The sequence below is a fragment of the Dipodomys spectabilis genome, unplaced genomic scaffold (genome assembly GCF_019054845.1).
Source record: "Dipodomys spectabilis isolate Male_0828 unplaced genomic scaffold, ASM1905484v1 ptg000599l, whole genome shotgun sequence".
Taxonomy (NCBI): Eukaryota; Metazoa; Chordata; class Mammalia; order Rodentia; family Heteromyidae; genus Dipodomys; species Dipodomys spectabilis.
The window spans coordinates 1,498,327-1,526,226 of record NW_024871276.1 but is presented as its reverse complement, the minus strand read 5'-3'; the positions used below and the strand labels follow the sequence as shown (position 1 = coordinate 1,526,226).

Sequence of the window (27,900 nt, the reverse complement as noted above, 5' to 3'; positions counted from 1 at the left end):
AGCTTGAAAGTTCTGTTTCCCTGGCTTTATCAACCCTGCTTTTGTCTTTCATTCGATCCTTAGGAATCTATATCAATTTGATAACTATTTTGCAAAGTTGTGAATGAGTTTTTTATGCTATTTTCTTTCATTTCTGTTGTTTTATATGGCCAGCAATGTGTTACTACTGATTATAGACTTCTATATTTGATAATATCCTGTAGATACAAAGGAAATAATTAGCTTTTTATTGAAAAAACAGACCATCACAACCACCTTTTTAAAACTTAACTGCAAAACCAGCAGTTACTACTTACATTCAGCACACATTTACTGAGGCAGGAAAATATCTTCCAGGTACGTTTTAGTGCTTGAAATAAAAGACAAATAGGCTATGGCCTTTGTTTTAGATTTCCTCACAGTTACATAAGCACTATGAGGAAATGAAGTAGGTTAATTGGGGATCTGGTGCATTCCAGTTAGGCAAGATAGCAGATTCTTAACATATTAGATATTACATGTTGTCTTTGAATAATTTTTCACTGTATTTTTGGCTCTTAGGTGGACTTTAATCAGATACAGCAAATTCATGCTGTGTGTGTATGTCTGTGTGTGTCTATATTGTATCTTTTTAACTTTCTTAGTTAAAGGAAAATAGTGTGAACAGGTCAGCACCTGATAATATGTCAATGATCTCATGCTTTACATATGATTGTAAATAGCTATTCAAAGAAGTTTTTCCTGAAGAGCTAAGTTAAGGCCATTATCTATAGAAATTCTTTTTAAATACCTTTCTTGTTCTTTTCAGTTGAATGTCTTTTTTTTGATGTTTTCAGATTTTACTTTCCCGTATTAATAACTATACTGTCCCAGAGGAAGAAATTGGGTCTTTCTTATTTCATGCTATTAACAAGGTGAGTCATTTTCTTTGAACATCTGAAACTTAGATGCTTACTAATTATAATTAAATGCTAAAATATACTTGCTAAAGATACAATTGAACAAGTACTGTAATTTTTTAACTAACTGAGGTATTTGGGTTTTTTGCAGCCAAATGCTCCTGTCTGGCTAATACTCAATGAAGCTGGACTGTATTGGAGAGCAGTGGGAAATAGCACTTTTGCTATTGCCTGTCTTCAGAGGGCTTTGAACTTAGCTCCACTTCAATACCAGGACATTCCTCTTGTCAACTTGGCCAACCTTTTGATTCACTATGGCCTTCACCTTGATGCTACGAAGCTGCTACTTCAAGCTTTGGCCATCAATAGCTCCGAGGTGAGTGTTTTTATGCATTTTTTTATAGCTCCATATTGTTACATAGAATAACTGTTTTATAGTACAATTTGTGATTTCCTATATTTTAAGAGTAAAAATGTGTTTTTATTTTGATTTATCCTTTTTAAATTTTAAATGAGTGAAATTTAGAATTATACAGTTAACTTTTTTCAGAACTTAATTTAAATAACAAAGACATGACTGTAAAAAGGTAATTGCTACTGTCTTACATCAGTCTGAAACACCCAGTTCTTTTTTAATGATAGTTAATTCTTTACTAATTAATAATTCGTTTATTTGTCATTATTCATAAATAAACAGGTAATAAAGACAACATTCATTAGTTTGGTTAAATCCTTAAGAGTTCAGAGAATCTACTCACCTTCAGTCTCACCTAAAATATTATCCCTGTCTAGAAAAGCCAGTCTTCTGATAGGAAACTTCCTAGGGTCAGCTCTGGTACTTGGGGATTTTGTTGTTGTTGTTTTATTTTTGCTCAAGGCTAGCACTCTACCACCACTTCTGGCTTTTTCTGATATGGACATACTAAGGAATTGAACCCAGGGCTTCATGAATGTTAGGCAGGTACTCTACCACTAAGCCACATTCCCAGCCCTGCTACTTGGGTTTTAACACCATCTTTTGGTACTCCAATGTTCCAGTGTTTGGCTGAACAGTATGAAGAGCTCTGTGTTCATCATACTATTCATTCTAGCACACAAACATACTGCTTAATATTGTACTATTTATAGATCTATAGAGATATTTATACCATCCAAACCAAGCACAGTTTAAAAGCTGTTTTGATAAGAGTAAGTAGGCAGGTAAATATTCATATCCTGGACCTCCCACATGCTGTCAGACAGTAGAGTTATATCAGTACTTTGTGACTGTCTATACTTCCTAACTTTAGAGATATCATTTCTCTTTATTTTTTTTTTGTCTAATTTTAGCATCTCTGAAATTATGGTACACACTATAATTTTGTCCTATTAACTTTAGTATTTTATATCATTATAATACATAGTTAAGTTGATCTTAATAATACCTAAATATGCTCTATATTTAGAGAAATCTTTAGAAGAAGTATGCATGAATAGTTTAGATTTATTTAAGATACCCCCAATACAGATTTTTTTTAAGATTGAGAAGAAAATATTAGTGGTAGAATGCTAGCCTTGAGCCAAAGAGGCTTAGGGACAGCACCCAAGCCCTGAATTCAAGCCCCACCAACCACCACTACCACCACCACCACCACCACCACCAACACTCTCTCTCTCTCTCTCTCTCTCTCTCTCTATATATATATATATATATATAGCCTCTTAAGAGTTTCCTTTGGAATATATATACAAGTTTACAACTGGATTTTGTTTTGGGGGGATAGGTCAGTTGTAGGGCTTGAACTTAGGGCCTGGGCACAGTCCCAGAGTTCTTTTGCTCAAGGCTAACACTTTACCACTGTGAGCCACACCTCCACTTCCAGTTTTCTAGTGGTTAATTGGACATAAGAGTCTCAGTTTCCTGCCCAGGCTGGCTTTGAAACACAATCTTCAGATCCCAGCCTCCTGAGTGGCCAGGATTATAGATCTGAGCCACCAGCATCTGGCTTACAACTGGATTTTAAGCAACATTTATTATCAGAGGAAGTTGCCAGTAAGTACATATTTATCCAATGCTTACTGTGTATCAGGTACTGGTATAGTGAGAACCAATGACATATATGTCATTTGGGACGTGGAGGGCTCACACAGGCTGCATTTCTTTATAACACTTCCTATGGTTGGTTCACTTTCTACTGCTACCAGCTTAAGGCACTTAGGCAATGTCTTTCTGAATCAAAAAGTGCTCTCAAAGATTAGCTGCCTTTTCATGTTTTAAAATCTTTATTAAAATTTTAAATTGTCAAATATTGTGGTACTACATTAAGAATAAAAGGTAAGGCAATGGTGGATCAGGATAGATAACCCTCCCCCCCCAAAAAAAATACTTTAACCAGTGCCCTTTCTCCAGCTACCAACTTTTTTTTTATGATTTTTTTTTATTGTGAAAATACTGTACAGAGGGGTTACAATTACATGGGCAAGATAATGAGTACATTGCTTATCAAGCATTGTAGCCTCCTCCTTTGTTTCCCCTTCCCATCCCTTCCCATCCTCCCCCCGTCCCCCCACCCAATCCTCCCCGCTCCCCCTTTCCCCCCCACCAAAGTTGTAAAGTTCATTTTCAACATAACGACTTGTACATCTCGTCGCAATGGGTCCACCTGTATCCCTATTTAAACGATTTGTTTTTCCCCTTCCCCTCCACAAATTATACCAACATCAAATACAGTGAAAACAGACGTTATACTGTGGGGGAGGGCCATACAAAGCAACAAAGAAATAATCTTATAAATGTGTTAGAAACAATTGTATGAAGAAAAAAAAACATTTGAATACATATCTTAGGGTTCATTTCCCTAATATCACCTTATGTGACCTTTCCTGCTTGACTCAGACATATACTAGTTATTGCAAATAAGGGAAACCATGGGACCTATGTTTCTTTGGGCCTGGCTTACTTAACTTAATATAATTTTTTCCAAGTCTTTCCATTTCCTAACAAATGGGGCAATGTCATTCTTTCTGATGGAGGCATAGAATTCCATTGTGTACATATACCACATTTTCTTGATCCATTCATCTACTGAGAGGCATCTGGGTTGGTTCCATATCTTAGCTATAGTAAATAATGCTGCAATAAACATAGTCGTGCTGGTCCAGCTACCAACTTTTGAGAATACAGACTTCTATGAAAATACTTCATTGTGTTGTCAACTGTACAAATGATTCTTAAAGCTTCTTATGTTAAAATTACTACATAATTTTAAAGTCATAATTTTAAATGGTTAAAAAGCCAAAGGATTGATATGCTGTAACTCTTACTCTCTGGGTAACTAGCAGTGGTTGATTATTACCAAGAATGAGTTTTTACATAAAGCCTTTTGTGTATTCCATGTTTTTTTAGTAGATTGTTATCTGTGCAATTAATAACCCAATAAGAGAATAGGTATTTTGGTAGCTCTAGTATAAGATTATCTATTATGATCAAGATCTACAAATACTTGTTGGACCTGTATCTTGAACTGCATAACCAACTGAAATAACTGCACACTTGTTTTTTACTTTAAAAAAAAATACTAGGGCCATGCACTATACTAAACATTTTATCCATAATAGCACACTTAACAGATCAACCTATCAGATAGAATTTTCCCTTTGGTAGATGAACAGACACTAGAAATTAAATGAACAGAAAAATTAAGAGGTTTACTGAAACTCACAGAACTTGGATTTGAACTGAGAGAGATAGCTCACAGAGCTTACACTCTTTTTTTTTTTTTTTGGTCAGTCATGGGGCTTGAACTCTGGGCCTGGGTGCTGTCCCTCAGTCCCTCAGCTCTTCAGCTCAAGGCAAACGCTCTACTACTTGAGCTACAGCGCCACTTCCGGTTTTCTGGTGGTTTATTGGAGATAGGAGTCTCATGGTCTCTCCACCAGCGCCCGGCTTTTAGAACTTACACTCTTTAGTGATGTTTTGTGAGCTCTGAATTAAGACATATAAAACAAGTTTATGCTGGGACCAGTGGTGGCTCATGCCTGTAATCCTAGCTACTCAGGAGGCTAAGATCTGAGGATCGCTGTTCAAAGCCAGCCCAGACAAGAAAGTCCATAAGACTCTTACCTCCAATAAGCCACTCAGAGAATCAGAAGTGGCACTGTGGCTCAAGTGGTAGAGCACTAGCCTTGAGCTGAAGAGCTGAGGGACAGTGCCCACACCCAGAGTTCAAGTCACACAACTGACCAAAAAAAAAAAAGCACATGTACATTTTGCTGATTTTGTTGGAACTTAGTTTTTAAATTGTGTATAAATACATTTAACAGAGTCTTTTGACTCCATGTCTTATGTTAACAGTATTTTCTCTTTGCCTTTTTATTTGACTTACCATTAGACTTGTCAGAGTCCTCAGTTTTGATTTTTGTTGTTCATCTTGAAGTCTCACAAAAAAATTGGGGGAAAAAAATCTGGTTTTTTTTTTCTTTTCCATGATTGATCTTTGTTGTACACTAAAACTAAACCTATCACAACCTGTGTCCCACTGGTATTATATTTATATATCAAGGAAAACATGTACAATATACCTAACAAAAGACACTTACAAAACTGTTCATTTAGCTTTATTTAGAATACCCATAAGCTGATAAAAACCCAAGTGCCAAACATGAACAACTGTGGCAGATTCATAGCATGAAACACTATGATGCATCAAATAGAAAACGAAAAGAAAAGCTACAGATATGCAAAACACATGAATGAACTTTAGATGGAGTAAAAAAAACCTACTGTAGAATATATGGTATATGTATATAAGAGAACATGCAATGTGGTTCCATTTTTATGAAATTCAAAAACAGGCAAGGTTAGTTTATGGTGATAGATATAACAATGTAACAAAAGTGGTTTCTTTTGGGATGGAGTTGAGTTGTCCAAGGAACTACCAAGGACATAGGAAATTTTCTAAAAGTTTTATATCTTGAGGTGAGTGCCAGTTACAGAAATGTATTCATTCATAAAATTTATTGAGTTATATACTTACAACTAGCATCCATTGTACTTTGTTTATTATGTCAGTAAAAAGTACATTTACATGTGCTTCACAGTTTAGAATTGGCTGGTGTGAGTAAAACAGATAGTTGATAATAAACCTTTATGTGCAACTTAAGAGAAACCAATATATATACTGCAAAGGTTTTGTAAATGCTAATTCATTAACACCTTTGATTTTTTTTCTTTTTCTTTTTAGCCCCTGACCTTTTTGAGCCTGGGAAATGCTTACCTTGCTCTGAAGAATATCAGTGGGGCCCTTGAAGCCTTCAGACAGGCTTTGAAATTAACTACCAAATGCCCAGAATGTGAAAACAGCCTGAAGCTGATCCGCTGCATGCAGTTTTACCCTTTTCTGTACAACATCACCTCTTCTATTTGCAGTGGTAAGAAGTTGTTCTATGCTGACAAAATCATGAGCTCACCTAGAGTTTCTATTCTGATCAACAGAACATAGGAAATGATTTTCTGAATTTCTCCAGAAGGACTTTAGATAGCTGGTGTAATTCTAGAAAGCTAATTTATTACTTACTATGTGCTAATTTAATACTGTATAAAAGCTAATTTAGTACTTCAAGATACTAATAAGCTTAATTATCTCACAATACCTAATTAAGAAAGGCTAATTCAAGTAGATAGCATATTCATCTAGGGATGATAAATCTGTTCGTGTGTGTGTGTGTGTGTGTGTGTGTGTGTGTGTGTGTGTGTGTGTGTGTGTGTGTGTGTTGGTCTTGGGGCTTGAGTGTGTGTGGGGGGGGGGGGGTCTTGGGGCTTGAACTCCAGGGCCTGCTCAAGGTTGGCACTGTACCACTTGAGCCACAGCTCCACTTCTGCCTGGGCTGGTTTCTAACCACATTTCTCAGATCCTGAGTAGTTAGGATTAGAGGCAGGAGCCACTAGCACCTAGCTAAGATTTTGGAATTTCTATTAAGGATGCTCAACCAGTTCCAGTTTTCCCTTTTAATGTAAATTGCTGTTAGATTAAACTGCAAAGTTTAGAGAAAACCATTAAGTAAAAATGATACGGGTTCTTGTGGAACATTCATAATAGTTGAGAAATGAATCAAGTATATGAGTTCTGGGCTTAAGAGTTTAGAAAGGCCTGGTGGCTTCATTTTATCAATGGCACTTTCTGTTAAATAATAGGGAGCTATCTAGACTTAATTTAAATTTAGATAATGAAAGTAGTAAAGTGAATTCTGGATATAATTAAATTACTCTTACAGCCATAAGCATTGTTTCTAAAATATAACTCATTTTATCTTGCCCAGTAATGACTAAAATAACTTCAAGGTAAATAGAAAATGATACCAAGAATCATTCTTTAGAAAAAGATGTTAATAATAATAGAACACAAAGAAACACATGTTTAAATTTTTTTTTCTTGTTAGAAACACAAAAAAGTAACTAGGTTTGAAACAAAATAGTAGGAGGTTTTGGTAGGTGCTTGAAGTAGTAGGAAAGTGGTAGTAGTAGTAGGAAGGTTTTGTAAGCCTAGCATATAATAGACACAAAGCAAATGGAGATGAATCTCCACATTGCACACTTGAGTCTGATACTTAAAGAAGATTGAGACTAAGGGTAACAACTAAGCTGTTGCTAGAAGTCAGCCCTGATGCACTAGCATGGCACCTGTGGAATAGCTAGCACAGCATTTGTGGAGTACTTAATGTGTATTGATTTAAAATAAGTTACAAATGTGTAGTCTCCCTGCATTATAACCTTATTACCATATTAATGTGTAAACAGTCCATGCTAGTGTTAGGGTTAATTAAGTCTCTGTAGTTAGTGAATACTAAATTAAGTTTCAGTTGTAGTTCATCCTCTCTGGTTTTGAGGACATCCACTAATTGGCATTGCTAATCATATTTTATGGTCACATATTTTACTTATCAGGTGGGGAAGTTAGTAAGTACAAAGTGCTTGTACACACTAACCCTCAAAAACATATAGGACGAAGCCAAGTGCTGGTGGCTCATTCCTATAATCCTAGCTATTCATGACACTGAGATCTGAGAATCATAGTTTGATGTCAGCCTAAGCAGACAAATCCAAGGGCCTCTTACCTCCAAAAAACAAACACAAAGCTGGAAATGGAGGTGTGGCTCAAGTCTTGGAGTGCCAGCTGTGAAGAAAAGAAGCCAAATGAGAGTGCAGTGTCCTGAGTGCAGTCTAAGTACCAGCAGGTGCTTGTTTAATTGTTTGTTTGTTTGTGAATAAAAGATGTTATTTTATTTTAGAGTACAGGCTGGCTTGGAACTTGTTTTCTACTGCTCTTAAGTGCTGGGCTTACAAATGTTAAACCATTGTACCTAGTTGTAAGACCAGGTCTGTTTTATCTAGCTTCATCAAACAAGATACTTAAAAAAACAAATTCTACTGAAGCTCTACTTTAATCTTCTGATAAGGATAGAAAGGAATTAGCTTCTAGTTATATACATATAGGTATAGTAAGTTAGGTGAACTCACTGGTTTTTATCTTTATATCTATTTATGTATTTTTGTTGTTGTTGTTGTGCTAGGGTTAGAACTTGGGGCCTTCAGCTTTTGCTAATCAAGTACTCTACCATGTGAGCCATATCTCTAGCCCTTTTTGCTCTGGTTATTTGTGTGTGTGTTTGCCAGTCCTGGGACTTCAACTCAGAGCCTGGGCACTACCCCTGAGATTCTTTTTCTCAAGGTAGTGCTCTACCACTTGAGCCACAGCACTACACTTGGCTTTTTCTGAGTAGTTAATGAAGATAAAAGATAGGGTATCATCGTTTTTCCTGCCTGGCTGGCTTTGAATCAACAATCCTCAGATCTCAGCCTCCTAAATAGCTAGAATTACCGGCATAAGCCACCAGCCCCTGGCGCTTTGGCTATTTTTGACTGTAAATCTTCTATTTATACTTAATGCCTTAGCTGGATGACAGGACTAAACCACCATACCTAGCCTCAGGAAATATTTTACATTGGTTGTGAGACTGCTAACTAAGATGAATTCCCAGTTTAGGAATATTTTTTTAAAAAATGAGTTCTGAATATTTAAGCCCTTAATAGGTTAGGCCATTGGATAATCTCTTCTCAGTTCCCTGTCCTGAAGGAAACAAGCAGTGGTCCTGATAATCACTAGGAAAAAAGGCATTCATGAGATTTAAAATGCATATGACTGAGGACATCTGCTCTGTGTGTGTGTGTGTGTGTGTGTGTGTGTGTGTGTGTGTGTGTGTGTGTGTGTGTGCGCGCGCACATACATATGCTAGGTCTGGTTTTCACTCCCTTTTTTGTTTAATTGTTAGGACTTATTGCTATCAGTCTTACTAGTTTTATACTAAGCTCTCTGAATGGGATAATCTTAGTAATCTGCTAGTTTTTCTTAGCTGCCAGGGGCTAACATCTGTAATCCTAGCTACTCAGGTGCCTGAGATCTTATGATCACAGTTTGAAGCCAGCCTGTGCAAAAAAGTCCATGAGACACTTATTTCCAATTAACCACCAAAAAAGGCCAGAAGTGGAGCTGTAAATCAAGTAGTAGAATGCTACCCTTAAGCTTAATGCTAAGAGACAGTGCCAATGCCCTGAGTTCAAGCCCCGACCACACACACACACACACACACACACACACTATCTGTAAAGGAGTTTAAACCTCTTTCTCTATCAGGCATTGCTTAATCCAGGTAGATCACAGGTATCTGAAGTAATGATCATGGAAAATGACTAGCAGCAGAACAAGTTTTAGGAAACCAAAACTATACGTCAGTGGCAGCTGACAATGTACCTGGTATTGAACAAGGTTGTAATTCCTATGTGGTATGATCCTTTTTTCCACAGTGATTGGAAATACAGCTAGAGTAAACCCCAAAAGCATAAAGTAGCCATGTCAATGACAGTACATTGGTTAAAAAAAACATGTTAAAAATTGAGAGAACAGGAGCTGGAAAGGTGGCTCAGTGGTAGAGCGCTTGCCTTGCATGCATGAGGCCCTCGGTTTGATTCCTCAGCACCACATAAGCAGAAAAAGCCAGAAGTGGGGCTGAGGCTCAAGTGGTAGAGCACTAGCCTTGAGCTGAAGAGCTGAGGGACAGCACCCAGGCCCAGAGTTCAGGCCCCACAACCAACAAAAAAAAAAAAAAAATTGAGAGAACACAAGTCAGATCCTGCAAACCCAGTTAAGATGTACAGAGTGGTTGCTGAGATGGAGGCTTCTGAGTGACTTTTATTTGATGATATAAAACAAAAGGGAAACATGGTTTTCACTTGATTTTGTGCATTGGCTATAAGCACTTAAAAGTAAGTAGATATGCCCAAATCTGAGAGTCTCCAGTTTCATAGCTCTGCAGTGAGTTCTGTGTTAGGGAATTGGGGAACTTTGTTACTAAAATCCACAGGCTGTGCTGGAAATTGCAGGTGCATTGGATACCTGTGGTAAACAAGTAGGTCTATTAACCTACTCACTGTGTGTTATCAATGAAAAGGAGAATTCCTGATGCTTATGTTTTCTTCCTTAAATGTAATTTGTAATTCCTGTAAGATATTCTTAAACTTGATCAGTTATAGAATAACTAGGATCTAGGGTTCTCACTTGAAGATGCTATCCTTAAAATGCCCTAAATCTAAGGAATGTTAAAGACTATTTTCTGTTACTTTGGGTCTCATATAACGTTCTTGCTGTAGACAAGTAGGCAAATCTGCTCTCACATGTTCTTGTGATTACAGGGCCCTTCCCCACCAACTACTCACTTGCAGTAAGAGAAAGGAGAGGCAACTGGTAAACGCTTACACTTATGGGTAGCAAGAAAAAAAATGTGCCTCCACCCCTCCCCATCTGTGTTTAAATTTATTCTAAGATTAGAATTGAATGAAGTAGAATACAGGGTTTTTCTTTTAATGCAGTTTTGTAGTTGAATCAGAAATGTGCTGTATTTAAACTCACAGACTCTTGAAGAAGTTTAACCCTTTATGAAATCTGTGGAAATTGTACCAAATCCTAGTATACAAGGACGCCATTGTAAATAGTCTATTTACAGTACTACAATATTCTTGTCTCCATGTGTTTGCATATGTTTTTGTTTGTTTTGCTGCTCTTACCCATAACCCTTACTCCCCACCAAAAGCACCTATTTGCTTTTCAAGGCCCAGTTCTATAATGACTTGCCTGATCCCCAAATTACAGGTAATTAAACCACTTCATTAACATTCTTTGAGCTTGTTAGGAGCAAGATCCAATCCCTTTTTTTTTTTTATCATCGTGCTCCCTCTTACCTACCATGTGCTCTTAAACTCTCCCTCTAGTGGTTAGTAACAAAATGCACTTCAGTGACAAAGTAGCTGAGGATGTGTCTGATCTATTCAGAACACCTATGTAATAAATATGACAAAGAATAATTAAGTTGTTTACACCCATTATTTACCCAAACATGAACTCAGTATGCATGTAGATATATAGCTCTTTTTTTTAATGGCCCAGCTTCTACGATAGATGAGAAAATAAGTCTTATCTACTATACGCTCATACATCAAGTAAGTATTCTCTTATTGCTTAGTCCACTGTTTTTAATGCAAGTTAGAAACAAATACCCTGTTGTCTCCTGTTCAAAATTAACAGTGATGAGTAAATTAACAGCCATTCTATTAAGGTCTCAGTAAGCCTAAGGAAGTCTTGTCTCCCTAGCCTATGGTCCTGCACACATCATGTACTGTGAACTGCCTACCTATAAGACAGTTTTTGTTTGTGTTACAGACTCTCAAAAAATGAACAGAATTAAATTTTTATAGTAGGAAGAGAATAGAGAAACAAAAGATGTAAGTAGGGGAATGGGACATTACTTCAGAAAGCACAAAATTGTACTGAGTTCTGGTGTTACTGGCTTATCCTTGCTTTGGTAGTGTTAAGTTTTGTACTACCTCTGTCAAAGTAGGGAAAAAAAGCTTTACTCAGTATCTTTATCATCATTATTTCCTTTTGACTATTAAGAATAGTTAGGTTTATTTATTTCCCAGTTAAGAGCTGTCTTTGACAAGTGTGTTGTTCTTCATAATGAATTATATTCAGTCAGTTGGGTGTGCAGAATTCTTCGTTATTTTATTTTAATGTTCTTATATGTAGTGCCCTGAACTTAATGCCTTATCCCAGATGGTGAAAACAGAAATGGAGACAAATCAGCTACTATCTCTGCCCTTTTATAGGATAATCTGGAGAAAGAAAAACACAACCACATTAACTCTTCATGGACACATACACCACACCCTCTGTCCCTGTCATTGCCTCTGAAACACAGGAGAGAAGTCCTGGTACTATTTCTTTGCCCAACACCTTGTTGTTACTTGCCTAAAATACTGCTACCAGTTTTCTTTCTCTTAGGGATAGCACTGACTCATGGAAAGCCAAGAAACTTAGTGGTTAGATAGACCTGGTTCATATCTATTTCTTACTTACTGTTACTTAGGCGGGTTATTTAATTTCATTGAGAATTAGTTTGTGTATAAAGGAAGGGTTAATAATACTTCACAGGGTTTTTTTAATAAGGATTAAGTAGAAGGAAGAAACAAAAACGTTGAGTAAGTATTGACTCCCTTCCTGTAGTTCCCCCTTTTGTAGACTATATCTGCTTCAAAATTCAACTTTTGCCTGCTCAAAGCTTTTCTCTGAAACTTGGAATGCCATATTTCCTATGTGCTGTGTGTTTTGTATTTACTCTCTTTCATATGGCTTCGAATCTACTCAAAAATCCTCATTTTCTGACACAGCTTTATTGTCTTATGGTAGTCTGTGATATATGTGAATACATAATTGGAAAATGAAAAGTGACTCACTAAGCACGTACTCTGAACTCATTCATTAGCAAAGATGTTGAGTCCATTGCTTTTTCTTAGCATGGTAAGGTATACTTCCATTACAGAACCTAAAAGGGTACCATCAAATCTAGAAAAAGGCTTGTCTTGTTTTTCATTGGTTCAGAGAGCTTGATGGGATAACATACATCTCCTTAAGACAACATCCTCTAAAAAATAAACCTTTAGAGCACTATCCAATGTCCTGGTAGAGGAGAGGAATTACTTACACATTCTTAATAATTACCCTTTAATAGAAAGTCTAAGGCCTTCCAGGTAATATCTGTCTTCAGTAACATGGGAGAACATAAGAGAAAGAAAACTCCCATTCAGCCAGCCAGATCAGCTGGAATAAACCAGTGGCAAAGGAGAGCATGTCATAGGCAAGTTATTGACATACCAGACACAGCAGCCTGGTATTCCTTACCCAGAAAGTAATCATCAAGTTGAGCTAAATAGTAGCATTTTGTCCATATTAACAATTCCTTTTTTTTTCCCCCGTCAGTCGTGGGGCTTGAACTCAGGACCTGGGTGCTGTCCTTGAGCTCTTTTTGCTCAAGGCTAGGACTGTACTACTTTGAGCCACAGCACCACTTCCAGTTTTCTGGTGGTTAATTGGAGAGAAGAGTTTCATGGACTTTCCTGCCTGGGATGGCTTTGAACCATGATCCTCAGATCTCAGCCTCAGCCTCCTCAGTAGCACAGATTACAGGCATCTCATTGGCGAACTGTAGGAGAAGTCAGTCTTACTATATGTGTTAGAAAGTACCAAAGGGTGTTAGGATTCCATTTAAGATTTGGCTTTGCTTAGAAAAATCTTTATCCACTTGACCAGAGCTTATTTTCTAGGAAAAAAGAAAGGATCTTTGTTACGTTGCAGTCTTAAGGTGAAATCTCTGCCATCCTCCTCCTTTAATTCCTTGGTTTTTAATTTTTTCATAATCCCTAACCTTTTGGTCTATCTCATTTTAAGCTGTGATGCAAGAAAAGATATTTCTCTGCTGTTAGTCATCTTCCTTGGTTTTATTCCAGTATGAATCTGCCATCTCTCAATTTTGAAAAGCAAATGAAAACTTTGTGATATTTATTAAGTCAAGGAACTATGTCACAGACATCATAGATAGAATGAGGTCTTGAGACTTGCTCTTTGTTGCTAATCTCCAACCCCAGAAACACTGATTCTTGCAGTAGCACGCCAACTGAAACTTCAGGTGCCAAACCTTGCGTCACAATAATGGTCTGACCTTGGGTGTTCCCGTTCCCTGATTTGTGTGTGTTTAGCTGAAGAAAAACTACCACCATCATTGCCTTTTTACTCCTCTTGATGTTTTGGGACCTTGCATTATGGGGTAACATGAGAGATGTTTCTAATGTGCTTTATCTGTGTCTCTTGTCATTGAGGTCATTGTCATGAGAAAACCCTGGACAACAGCCATGACAAGCAGAAATATTTTGACAACTCCCAGTCACTGGATGCTGCTGAAGACGAGCCCTCTGAGAGAGGAACAGAGGCGGACACTGTACTCTCTGTTGAGGACTCAGGGAGGGACACGGGTGCTCTTAGACTTGAAAGTAAGTTGATTTGACCTGAGCTGTGCTTCTGGGGAAAAATCAACTCTCAAGCTTTAAGCATAGGCTTTTCTCTTCTTTGAAAGTGTGTTTCCCTCTTGTAACAGCCACTCGTGCTCTAGAATCATGAAGGTGACCCTCAGCTGATGAGGCTGAAGATAACCCAGAGTGTGAAAGTGCTCTTCATGTTTCCTTTTTTCCTCCTCTCCAGTCTCTCATTAACTCGAACAAATTTTATTCGTCAGTGTACCCGTCTTTCTTTGTAATGCCATTACGCTGTTGAGCCAGTCAACAAAAAAAGAACGTCAAATGTATTTATTTTTAACCCAATAAAAATTTGAGGATTTTTTTTTAATGGGCATACATAGGTTGTATTAATATTCCACTTTGTGGTCCTATTTTGAGCTAATCTTAACAGTTCTCAGTAAGATTATCCCCCCATTTAAAAGTACCAAAACAAACATCTTTTTTATTATGCAACCCACCAGTTTTCTGCCCTTGGAATTAAGTATGACTTCCCATTTCCTGAAGCTCTTGTCTTCTTCCCTCTAGGCTTCTAAAATTATTTGCTTTTGACTCTTGCCTGTCCTCAAACTTTCTTTGTTAGTCTCCTTCACTTATTCTTGACTCTGCCTTCATTTGTTGGGTTATTCAGTATTCTAAGCTGATCTTCTTTTCTTCTCCTACTGTATCTTACCTCATGGTAACTTGATACCTGTGTATACCAATGACTCAAAATTTCGATTTTCTCTACAACTCCGGATCTTATTTCCTCTTTTTAAGTGGACTCCTATCTTAGTGTGCCACAGGTACTTTAAATGTAACATATCCAAAGTTGAACTTGATTTTATTGTTTGCTGTATTTTCTGAACTGCTGTTAATTCCTATATTCTTGGTCTCCTAATATATCACGATTCAACCAGACACTACTTTGTCTGAATCTATCAGATCTTCATTTATTCTTTCTGCCATGGCCTGCATTCAAATAGTCTTGTCTGTATTAGCCTTTTAATTTTGTTCCCTGAGTGTAGTCTGTTATATTATATATGGGGGGAGAGAGAGAGACAGTCAGAAAAGGTATACATAAATGATAACAGAATTTCGAAAGCAGAAGTAGCTGCTGTTACCAATTTCTTATGTGTCCAAAGAGTTGATAAAATATAGTTCTGCTCAGGTAAGTTTCCTAATTTTCAATTTTTCAGTGGTTCTCCATTACCTGTTGGAAGAATTAGTTTTCAATTTGTCAGTGGTTCTCCATTACCTATTGGAAGAAGTTAAATTAATGTGGGAAATGAGGTTAACTCCCCCTGCACTCCACCCTCCCTGTTCCCTGTCGACTGAGTCACCCTGCAGGAGGAACACATGGCAGGAAGAATAACCTTTCACCTTTCCTCTCATGCCATACTGCTTTGGTCCTCCATGTCTTGCTCAATTTAGGAGTGACCTTATATATGATTTTCTGTAAAGAGAAAATGCTTTCACCTTTCCTAAATACAGTTCAAGTATCACCTGTTCTGTGGTCATTCACAAAGATCTCTAGGCACATCTACCATCTTCTTCCTACTTCCTTCAAAGCACATTACTTACACCTTTAAATGCTTATATAGCTTGTCTCCCACTAGACTGTGTGTACCATGTCCACTCTAATTTGAATTCTTGGGTACAGTATTTGTTAATGCAATGTTGTATTTGTCTTATGTAGATTTGATTAATTTACTTAGTAATTATAAAATCTTTCTTCCCTCTAATATTATCTGTAAAAATGATGTCTAAAAGAAGCCAGTTACACCTTAAAGGGAGAGAAGAATGCTAGAATGCTAGAGTGAATGAAAACTGATGTTTGCAGTCACTTGTGAAAACTAGTTTAATATCTTTTACCAGAAACTATTGTGTTTTAAGAAAATTAAGTTTCCTTTAATTCCCAGTGATTAAACTGGTTAGCTAGTTTGTTAATTTGCAGTGGGCTTCCAGCCTCATGTCTGGCTGGCTGGCTGTCTCTCTGGCTCTGGCTCTCTGGCTCTCTCTCTCTCTCTCTCTCTCTCTTGTTCTCTCTCTCTCTCTCTCTCTCTCTCCTTTGTGCTGGTCCTAGGGCTTGAACTCAGGACCTGGGCAAGGTCCCTAAGCTTTTTTGCTCAGTGCTAGTGCTCTATCACTTGAGCCACCACTCTGCTTCTAGTTGTTTTGGTGGGTAATTGAAGAGAAGAGTCTCAAAGACTTTTCTACCCAGGCTGGCTTTGACCCCTCTGTCCTCAGATCTTCCTCCTGAGTAGCTAGGATTATAGATGTGAGTTATTGATCCACCAGCACCAGCTTTATGTCTTTTTTTTTTTTTTTTTTGCATCAGAGTACTCATACAACATTAAAAGCATTTTGAAAAATCTTGTTTTGAAGAAAAATTAAAAATACAAGTAGTCCTCCAATAACCCTTATAATAAGTCTACTTTTTAGTATTTTATAATTTATGAAGCATTATGAATTATGTATCTTTGTGATGTAGATACTATTAAGCCCACCTTATATATGAGAAAATTAAGATAAAATTAGGAAGAGTTAGGCGCCATGTCAAGCTCTTCAGTAGGGGGAATAACAAAGTTTATCCTCAGACCTTCTAATACAGTGTTTTTTACCTGTGGTCTCAGGATTAGGCGTTTAATGGGTTAAGATCTTAGTTTGTGGTAGTTTATTTTTTAAATGGAACTAGCATCTGGTTCTACCATTATTTTATGAAACCAAATTTTTTTGATGGTACTGGAGATTGATTTTATGGTTGTTAGATACTCTACCACTTCAAACCACACCTCAGACTACGAAATAGGAATTTATTTATTATTTTTTTTTTTTTTTGGTCAGTTCAACTTGTGGGAATTGAACTCTGGGCTTGGGCGCTGTCCCAGGGCTCTTAAGCTCAAGGCGAGCACTCTACCACAGCACCACTTCCGGTTTTCTATTGGTTTATTGGAGATAAGAGTTTCACGGACTTTCCTGCCCAGGCTGGCTTGGCGGCACGATGCTCAGATCTCAGCCTCCTGAGTAGCTAGGATTACAGGCATGAACCACCAGTACCCGCCTAAAATAGAATATTTTAATGTCACAAAAGTACAAAGTCTTCACAAGCATATGCACAAAAATAGTAGATGCACAGTAAACATCTGTTCAGTTAAAGGGAGCTGAAACATGTTTGCATAGAGTTATTGTCCTGTTTGTTTTCTAAGTTATCTTCTCCAACATCTGTTTCTCTTGCTATAATGGATAAAAGAAGAGTGCCACTAGGCTCATGATTGTTGTTTTCTACTCAGAAGTGAATCATTTCCCTACCTTCCTTAGTCTGGATAGTTGAACCTAAGTCTTTTGTATTTTCTGATTATTCATTGGACTTGAAATATGTATACCATTATTATTTATGCATTATCTTCAGCAAATCTGCAGCTTTGCAATCTGTCTACAAACAAATCACTGCACTGAAAGAGAACACTAAAACTGCAGATGGTATTGCACAAAGGCCTTGTGTCAGTAGAATCTTAATTTGGAACAAAGTTTGTCTTAAGTCCTTGGTATACCCTCTATTTTGCAAGACAGAGATGTATTGCTCTATAATATCATTATCAAAGGCAAATGTGCCCTACTAGCCTTCAGAAACAATTTAGTATTCAAAACTATTGAGATGACTGGAACAAGGCTTCCTGGAGGAGTATTTTGAGTCATATTTTGAAGGAAGGACTTTGCTTTGCCATCAATTTGAGTATGTGGTCTTTAGCTCTGTTCCCTGCCCATATGTTTCATTGTGAATCTAGCACTCATCTGCCCATCCTTTATTAATAGTATTTCGTATCAAATACAGTCACCTTCTTTTACTCACCTTTCTTTACTGGCAGTAACCACAGCACATCATTCACTGGCAGGCATCATGACTCAGTCTCTTTCCAGATGACCCTTTCCACTTCCATTGATTCAAGCCTTTTGTAATATTAAACTAAAATATGACTACTCATTTCTAGATTTGCTTTGTGGAACTTAACGTCAGTCTTGTTTTTCATTTTACTAGATCTCCTTAGGTGCCTGGAGATGATTATTGTTCCTGTCTCACCTCCTTCTTCATGTCCTCATTTCCTTTCAGCTAGATGACTGTTTACATCCTCAATTCTTTCAACAACTCTTGTTACGGTTGCTAGCCCCATCACCACTGTCAAACTAATTTCACTGGAGTTTTTCAAAATCTTTCTAGCAAAATATATTTCAAGCCTGGTTTTTGTGCTTTATGGCATTCGTTAGGTTTTTTTTTTTTTTGTATTTTGGGGTTTTCAGTTAGGTTTTTTTAGATAGTATACTAGCAGCTTTCACAATTGGTTTGCCCTTGGTTTCTTCAATCCTTTTCATTTCATGCAATTTCAAGTACATTCACCAAGTTTTTATTCTATGAATGTTTTTGCTTTTGAAATTTCTTTTTTTTTTTTTTGGCAGTCATGGGGCTTGAACTCTGGGCTTGGGCGCAGCTCAAGGCGAGCACTCTACCACTTGAGCTACAACACCACTTCCAGCTTTTGCAATTTCTTAAACTGTAGTGCCTAAATTTAAACATGAATCTCCAGGTTTGTTTGGAATATTCCAAACTCATGCTAGGCTGCTTTTATTTTAATCACAGACACCTGTGCTTACATCCTTCCCCCACCACTTCTAGTCTCTATGATCCTTTTACTTGTGGAGGAGGACATTAAATTCCGGGCCTCACACTTATTACTTGAGCCCTTTTTGAGACCAAGCCGTTTTTTACCTTCAGTCTTGTTTGTTTGTTTTTAGTTATTTTTCAGGTAGTCTCATGTTGGTTTTTCCTAGGGCTGGCCTCACACTGCAATTCTTACCTATGGCCTAGCACATAGCTAGGATCATAGGCACATGCTATTATGTCCAGCTTATTGATTGATAAAGTCTCCCTAACTTTCCCCTATCTGGTCTCTAAGATATCTAACTTCTGAGCAGTTGGGATTACATACATTAGCCACTACAACCAGCCTACCTGTGGTTCTTGACAGATTGCCTAACACAACTCAAACTTAGCTGTCACTTTTACCAACACTCCAAGAAAAGAATGTGAACTTACATAAACCTCACTGTGGGTACTCATGTTCTGTTCAACGTCACAATATTTATTCTTCTTTTCCCAGTGTGAAAATGGTGCCTGGGAAAAAAAATAAAAAATAGAGATGTGGGTCTCACTCTCTGTGTTTTCAGTTTATATCATGCCATCTGTCCCACAGACAGGAGGCCTAAGATTTACTTCTTGCTTCAGACATAATTTAGAACATTCTGAGATTTCTCTGCAATCCACACTTCTCACCATAGCAGAATCTGTATTTCCCATTGTGGAAGAGAGTTGCAAATGGAAGTGGTCTGCACAAGAAGCCCCACATAGGATAGATCTCCAGATACATTCCTTGTTTCATGGGTTGTAGAATGACGTGCCAAGCACATTGCTAGACATGTAACAGAGTATGAAACAAGTTCATGGACAGGGTATGAAATTTCAGCCCTGTCTTGTTGCCCTCTCTTAACTGCATTGCCTCTGTCAATAACATTTGCTTTTGTGCACGCATGCACGGTCCCAGAACTTGAACTCAAGGCCTTAAACTCACATGACTTGCTTGCTCATAGTTTGGCTCTACTACTTGAGCCACACCTCCAGCTCAACTTTTTGCTGGCTATTTTGGAGATAGAGTCTCACAGACTTTTTTTCCCCAGGCTGCCATTGGACTTCAGTCATCCAGATTTTAGCCTTCTGAGTAGCTAAGTAGGAGTATGAGGCACCAGCAACCCGCCAAGAACTTTTAGATTATATAGAGTATCAGATATGATGCTAAAGGTATGATGATTCACTTGTGGCTTACCCTTCAGCTCAGTTAACAGTACATTAACACATGACAAGATGTGTTAGACTGTAAGAGTTTAGAATCTTGTCAGGAGGGCAAGGTAGAAGCAAGAGCAGCAAACTCTCAAAAACCAGACTGTTTTGGGGTTCCCATTAGTTCCTTCCATAGCTGTGACTGCTGTGTGCCAACGACACACTATTGTAGCACCTGAGGCCAACACTAGAAGTTATATTTATACTACCAACCACATAATTTAAGCAGATAACCAACCACTTGTGTCTGAGTATCTTACAGAGTATCAGCAAATCATCACGCTTGTTTCAAAACTCAATTTTAAAGTAATAAGTACAAAAGCAGTAGAAACAATAACAGTGACTTTAGAAAATCTAAAAAGAAATTACTTGAAAAGATAGCAGTACGTTTTGTAGTCACTTGGTCATAAATGATAAGCTCAATAGTCCGTTAGTTTTTGTTGTTGTTGTTTTCCTAAGAGAGAACAACTTGTATTTATCCCACTATCTGACATCAAGCACTAGGGAGAGAAGGAAGAGACGGCACCAGCACTGAAGTGTCACTGTTGATTTGTGAGTGGCTCAGAGTTTTAAGTGTTTGCAGCTACAATGGTCAGTTGTGCTTATGTCCTCAGAGACTGATACTGGTATTTCTCAGGTTAATCTGGTTGTATGTGTTTGAGAGTTTTGACATTGGCCAGAGCAGGCTGGACTTGCCAACAATAGAAGTTGCAATTCCAACTGGAATAGCAGCCTGGCACTGTGGGAGTTGTCAACCCAGAGTGCTCAGGTTATCTAGTGGCTGCATGTTAAAAAAGGAGGCATTATTGTTATTTCTTTTTGTACTCCATCACTTCCAAAAAAGATTAGAGATGTCTTTCATGGAGCACATAATATAAAATGCAGCCATTAATTCAAAATAAAGAACAAAAGTTAATGTCACCAAGACATGAGAAAAAAGAAAACATTCTGTTAAGACTCTTGACCTAATCTTAGGAGTCTCATTGTTATCTAAGCACAGAGGGGAACCTGGAGGGGTATGTATCCTTAGAAGAGAATTTTTGCTAGAACATTGTCTTTTGAGAAATTCATGGAAGTCTTTATATATGCTTCACAGCATCAATGATACCTCAGTAGCCATTTTAGGAAGAATTTGTATCAGTATAGTGCTACTTCTTACATCTGCCATTAGGAAAATGGGAGCCTTCATCTGGAATTAGGTTTCCATTAAGCCATTTATTTGTTCAGTTCAGACAATTAAGCAGCTCTCAGGTGGGACACACAGCTATATTTCATGATAGTTGCATAAAGCTTCAAGCAACCAAGCTTTATGTTCTTTATTAGATAAATAACAAAGTTTATCTTTTCCATCTTACATACAAAGCAAGTGGATCTTCTCTCAAAACCTATGTAGATTATAGCTTTCTCCTTGCTCACTGGTGGTATGATCCATGACTGCCTGTCATCTAGCTATTGCCATTGTTCTCATCAGGCTTTTGGCAAAAGCTCATGACAAAGATGATACTCAGTTGTGAATTTTGAAGATGCTGAATGGTATTTGTAAGAAGATAGGCTATAGAAGTGCTTTTAAGCAGAGCTGAAATTAAACTAAAAGCAAGATTTGAGTGCATGCTGTGTATCTGTTAATAACATGCTAGTTCTTGAATTTCAGGTACAGTGGTTGAAGAAAGCAATGGCTCTGATGAGATGGAGAATTCAGATGAAACAAAGATGTCAGAAGAGATACTGGCTTTGGTGGATGAGTTTCAACAGGCATGGCCTCTGGAAGGCTTCGGGGGAGCACTAGAAATGAAGGGGCGGCGTCTAGACTTGCAGGGAATACGGGTGCTGAAGAAGGGTCCTCAGGATGGAGTAGCCAAAAGCTCTTGCTTTGGGGACTGTAGAAGTGAAGACGATGAAGCCACAGAATGGGTACGATTTTGCCAGTTCAGTCCTTGGGATAATTAGCCAAGCTCAGCAACTCGTGATATGCAAGGGTAAAGTGGTGGTTGGCAATATGACACTATTTAGGTCCACATTCTGGGACCACATTCACATTAGAATTGTCTTCCAGGGAGCATTTCAGTGTGCTTCGCCAGCTCTTTGGGGAGGTGAGAGGAATGGAAGAGGTGTGAAACCATATTCAAATCCTGAAAACTTGAAGGAACTGTCCTCATCAGATGTCTTTATTTTCAGTGCTCTCTATACACTCCTTGAGACTACATGTTTTTGTCGTTTCACTGACCATTTTTCCTTTAGACCTCTTAAAACTTAAACTTGGGTAGGTGTGGCTGAGGAGCCAGAGGGGAGGTAGAGTGAGTGACAGATTTTCTCATTGGTCTCATTTGTCTGTAACATGTTTCTTTTCCCCAGATCACATTCCAAGTCAAACGTGTAAAAAAACCCAAAGGAGATCATAAAAAAACTCCTGTGAAAAAGATAGAATCTCATCAAGCAGAAAATGGACATCGTTACCAAGCAAACTTGGAGATCACTGGCCCAAAGGTAGCGTCTCCTGGACCACAAGGTAAACGAGAATTTAGGATGCTAATTTCTTCCCTCATGTTTCATTTCTGCATTTCTCATAAGGCATGTGTGTATGACTGAGTAGTTCAGATAAGAAGATAAAAGGGCAGTATCAGTCATTGGTATGAAAATTTTATTTTGATATTTACTTGCTATTTAAGTATTGGCTTATATTTTTATCACATGAAGCTTAACTATCCTGTAGATATTTTTACATTACAATCCATTGTGATACATAAAGGTGTTGGTTTAAAACACATGGGTGCAAGTACCAGTTCTGCTATTTTATCTTCCTGTTCCTTATTTTTCTTATCTATAAAATGAGACTAATCGCCTCTTCTCTACCTTACAAAGATTAGTCTCTTAATTCTAAGAATTATGAAGAATTATAACACTTTTATATTTTTGAAGGAATTTAAATTCACTAGGAACCTTATAGCACAATAAAGAATAGCTAGTATGTTTTTTGTAGGTCAGACAAAAAGTACTGGGTAAATGTTTTAGAACTGCTTTGCAGAAATGGAAACGTAAATGTCAGGTTTGGAGAACATAAATGTCAGATTTGACATGTACTTTTAGGGGTTCCTAGTAGTCCTGAAGCCCATCTCTGAGCTCCAGACACCTAAATCTCTCTTTTGTAGTGCTCAATAATGGTGATAAAATTACTTTTGAGAAAAATTTTTAAAAAAATTTTTGTGTGCCAATACTAATACTGCAGCTTGAGCTCAAGCCTCTCACTCTCACTCAGCTTTTTCATACAACCAGTGCTCTACCACTTGAGCTATGCCCCCACTTCTGGCTTTTTGATAGTTAATTGAAGAAAAGAGCCTCATGCATGTGTCTGCCTTGGGCTGTCTTTGAACCAAGAATCTCAGATCTCAGCTTCTTGAGTTGCTGGGACTTTAGGCATACACAACCAGTACCAGGCTGTTATACTTAAACTGGGTAATTTTTACCACCTTTAACTGAAAACTCAACTTATAAAATGTGTCTCATTGTATCGGTATAAGCACTTTCCAGAGTGCTTGAAAGCAGAGACACGTGATAAAATATGGAGTAGGATCAGCTTGACTTAGACCCCAAAATAAATTTCTAATAAATCCTAGGGACTGTAAGAAGTTCATTTTGTCATCATTGGATTTAAGAGCTTCAATTATTCCTCCGGTTAAAGTAAGCTAGCTTTTGTTAAGGAAGGAAAAACTGTTGTCTGTGTCTCTGTCAGTAAAAAAGATATCCAGGCTATAAAACATGGAAATGTACATTCCAGTGGATCAAATATTAAGTGCAATAAATCGTGAAAGAAGAAAACTTACATGAATATCCCTGTTCTCTTAATGTGAAGGACTTTCTAAGGCAGGGATAAAAAACTAAAAGCAGTAACTGACATTAGAAAGACAAAGGACTAAAAGTTATTTTTGTAGAATATTGGTATAAATTTACAGAATGCATAATAAAAGACACCAGGGTCATTGAAAGAATACCTACAACTAACATGAAAAATATAGTACTCCACTTGAATAATGTATGTGCAGTTATTTCACCAAATACATATATACATTTATAGACATACCCATGAAGATCAAACTCCTCTGTACTTCAGCTATGACAGAGTATTCGAACAGGTTTTTCTTTTGTTCTGTTCTATTCTACAATGCTAAGGTTTGAACCCAGGACCTTTCACATGCTAAGCAAGTGCTATTTCATTAAGCTACACTCTAGAACCATGTAAGCAATTTAATTGGACACAAATTGGTCCCAAGTAGAGCATTGGATGTACTTGCAAGTAAAATCATGAAATTGCTCATTGTCATTGAAGTAAAAAGTCCTCACTGTGGGAAAGATGCAAAAATACTAGAAAGATTCAGTATCCCAGTTTTAAAATAAATAACATTCCATGCACTACCAAATAATAAACTTCCTGGTAAAGTCTTCCAAAATTCTAAAGCAAGTTCTTAAACAGATTGTAAGTCCATGGAGTGGAGGGTGGCGATCACTGAGAGCCATAGAGATGGACTGAGAGCTAATAATAACATTTAACTAATCTCATTTCCTTTTTTGGTTAGGGCTGCTAGACTGGAAGACCAGGGAAGTGCCATAGACATAATGTAACGGAATTTCAGCGAGGCACTTAACAGAGCCTTTCATGATATCTTTGTGAACGAGATGGAGAGATGTGGGCTCGAAGTTTCCCACTGCCTGCAGGATAAAGTGCACACTTCTTAATGTGGCATACAAGACCCTTTACAACCCTGCCTCTCTCCACCCCTCAGCAACATCCTTTGAACCAACCATGCTCTTATTTTACAGTTGTGCCTTTGCATATGCTGTTCCCTCTGCCTGGAATGCCAATATGCCATCTGTGCAGTACTAAATTATCACGCAACCTTAACCTTGAAACTCAAGTGCCATTTCCTCCTTGATACCTTCAAACAGTATTAGCTGCTGTTGCCCCCATGCAGCAGTTGACTCTAGCCCCTCCCTTCTCATATTATGTCTGTTGATGTCCACCATCCTCACTAGACTGTGAGCTCAAGAGCAGGCTGCCTTAATACTCTTGTCTGTAACCCCAGTGTTTTACACAGTTCTGAGTCCCTTTAGTACGTGCTCAATAAATACTTAATAAGCTTTTTCAATGCAAACGGAAAATAAGTTTTTTGGTGAAATGTATGGTTTGTTTAAAGTGATTAATTTAACAGTTAACTGAAACTATTCCAAACTGTTCTGTTTTATTAAAGTCTAAATCTAAATCCCTGCCTGAACTTAACATCGTTTTCTATTGCTGGTAAATTGCTACAGTATAAAGAGTGCTATGCAAAACTAAAGTTTTCCTTTCTGTCTCAGATAAGACTTGGTTTCAGTCTTTTATGGGAACTCTCATCTAAGTTAAAGGGCCTCCGCCCAAAAGATAGTACCTGGGTTAGATGATTAAACAAAATTTTAGAAGCCCTAGATAGCTTTAAAGAGCTATTGGGAGAAGTATGTATGTTAGAGTCAAACATCCTGCGCTAAATCCCAGTTCTGCCACCTGCTAGCCAGCTGATTTGGGGCAAATGACTTAGAAACTAGTTTTTCCTCTTAGACATGAGAATTAAAGCCTTCCTTATACAATTTCAAGCATAAAACACTTAGCACATGACCTGAAAGTACTCATAAAATAAATAGTAACCTTACATTATCATTATATCCCATCCTGATGCTTTACTTTACAGTAGTGGTTGTCCACTAAGGTGATCTTGCACCTCGGGGGACAGTTAGCTATATCTGGAGACATTCGTGGTGATCTAAGGCTGACACCCAGTGGGTAAACACCAAGAATCCTGGAAAACTCCCTTCAATGCCCAAAACAAGCCCCTACAACAAAGAATTACATAGGTCAGAGTGTCAGTAGTACCAGGTCTTGAGAAACCCTGTTGTAGAGATACATGTTTTTATTAAGTTAGAGTTTTCTTTACAAAATCATCATAAAGAAAGATAAAACAAGTTTTGTAAGAATGTTAGTATTTTAGAATGTCTTAATCTTAAATGCAACTAAAGATTGTATTTTGACAGTCTTTTTTGAGAATAAGGCTTCATGTAAAGATGATTTTTATTTCCATTGCTGTGAACGGTGAGGTTTTAATTTCCTGTTTGTTGATGGTGGAAATTATAAAGACTAGAAGAATAGCTGGCACCGTCAAATACACCAGGGCAAATGGTACCTTGGATTCTTTTCCTTTGCACTTGTGTCCATTCATGACATGCTTTCCTTCCAGGGAAAAAACGTGACTACCAGAGTCTTGGATGGCCCAGCCCAGATGAGTGCCTCAAACTCCGCTGGGTAGAGCTAACTGCCATCGTGAGTACCTGGCTTGCAGTTTCTTCAAAAAACATTGAGTGAGTATCTTCACTTGTATGCCAGTGAGCATACCAGCCTCCAATAACTTCAGGGTTGCTTTTTATGTCAACAGTTGTCAGAAGAGTCACTTTTCAGGAGCTCAGGTCAGCAGAGAATGACTATTATTACCTTCAGGTCACAGATGGATTCACCCCATTGTCAAAAAGCAATGACTCTGCTCTCTTGACAGGGCCTTTCCCACGTTGTGCAAGCTATGAAAAGTAATATGGGACTTAGTTTGAATGGAAGGTCAGACACCTCTCTGTAGAAAAACCTTCATCTCATTGACATCCTTGCATTTGTAGAGGAACCAGAGCCAATCCAGATTTACCAACACTTGTCAGGATACACGCTGAGCTAGGACCCTTCTGTGATCATGGCTTTGTCCCCAGGGAACACTCAATCTCTTGGTAGCCTTCTTTCTGCCCTATTGATGCTGAAGTTCCCCAGGATTTCCTACTAAACATTCCCAGTCAGATTGAACTCCCAAAGGCTCAGTCGTCATTGATGCATTGACAACTCCCAAGTTTGGATCTTTAGACCAGACCATTCTTCAAAGCCCTCAGGTCATTTATCCAGTGTTCTACCAGACCTGCATCTCTCTCAAGCATTCCAAGCTCAAGAAAACTAAGCACATAATTTTCTTACTTATCCATCTTAAAAAGATCATTGTTTCATCTTAAAAAGATCATTGTTTTTCTTTTTTCTATTTCATATTCTTTTTGTTTTGTTTTTGTCGGCCATGGGGCTTGAACTCTAGGCCTGAGCCTGTCCCTGAGCTCTTTAGCTCAAGGCTAGGGCTCTACCACTTGAGCCACTGTGCCACTTCTGGTTTTCTGAGTGGTTTATTGGAGATAAGAGTCTCACAAACTTTCCTGCCTGGGCTGGGGGCTACCTTTAAATCACGATCTTCAGATCTCAGCCTCCTGAATAGCTAGGATTACGGAGTGAGCCACTGGCATCCAGCTCTATTTCCTATTCTTGGTAAGTTTCTCTAGCAGTTTTTAGGCAAAAAGCCTGGTTCTTTTTAAAAAATTTTTATTGTCAAAGTGATACACAGAGGGGTTACAGTTACATGCATAAGATAGTGAGTACATTCTTGTTAAACATTGTTACCCCCTCCCTCTTTTTTCTCCCACTTCCCCTACACACAGTGCCCCCCACCAAGTCGTACAGATCATTTCCAACATGCTGTCTTGTAAATATCACTGTTGCATTGGTTCACCCTTTGTCCTTTGTCTCACCATTTTGTTGTTCCCTTTCCCTTCCCTAAATCAGATAAACATACATACAATGCCCAGGGTACCAAAATCAAATACAGTGACAACAGCAAATGGTTCTT

General features: G+C 37.9%; 1 protein-coding gene across 2 annotated transcripts in view; it reads left to right on the top strand.

Moving 5' to 3' along the window:
- The window catches only part of Ttc17 (tetratricopeptide repeat domain 17), a 77,045-nt gene that overhangs the window by 35,439 nt on the left and 13,706 nt on the right, over positions 1-27,900 (top strand). Inside the window, exons 14-20 of one of the 2 annotated variants that reach the window (XM_042671087.1) lie at positions 816-893; positions 1,030-1,254; positions 6,101-6,287; positions 14,119-14,289; positions 21,831-22,090; positions 22,532-22,685; positions 26,437-26,557. In XM_042671087.1, coding sequence (XP_042527021.1) covers positions 816-893; positions 1,030-1,254; positions 6,101-6,287; positions 14,119-14,289; positions 21,831-22,090; positions 22,532-22,685; positions 26,437-26,557 — 1,196 coding nt within the window. Of the gene's footprint in view, positions 1-815; positions 894-1,029; positions 1,255-6,100; positions 6,288-14,118; positions 14,290-21,830; positions 22,091-22,531; positions 22,686-24,747; positions 25,476-26,436; positions 26,558-27,900 lie in introns of those variants that run through there. The other variant, XM_042671088.1, reaches the window with a different exon arrangement.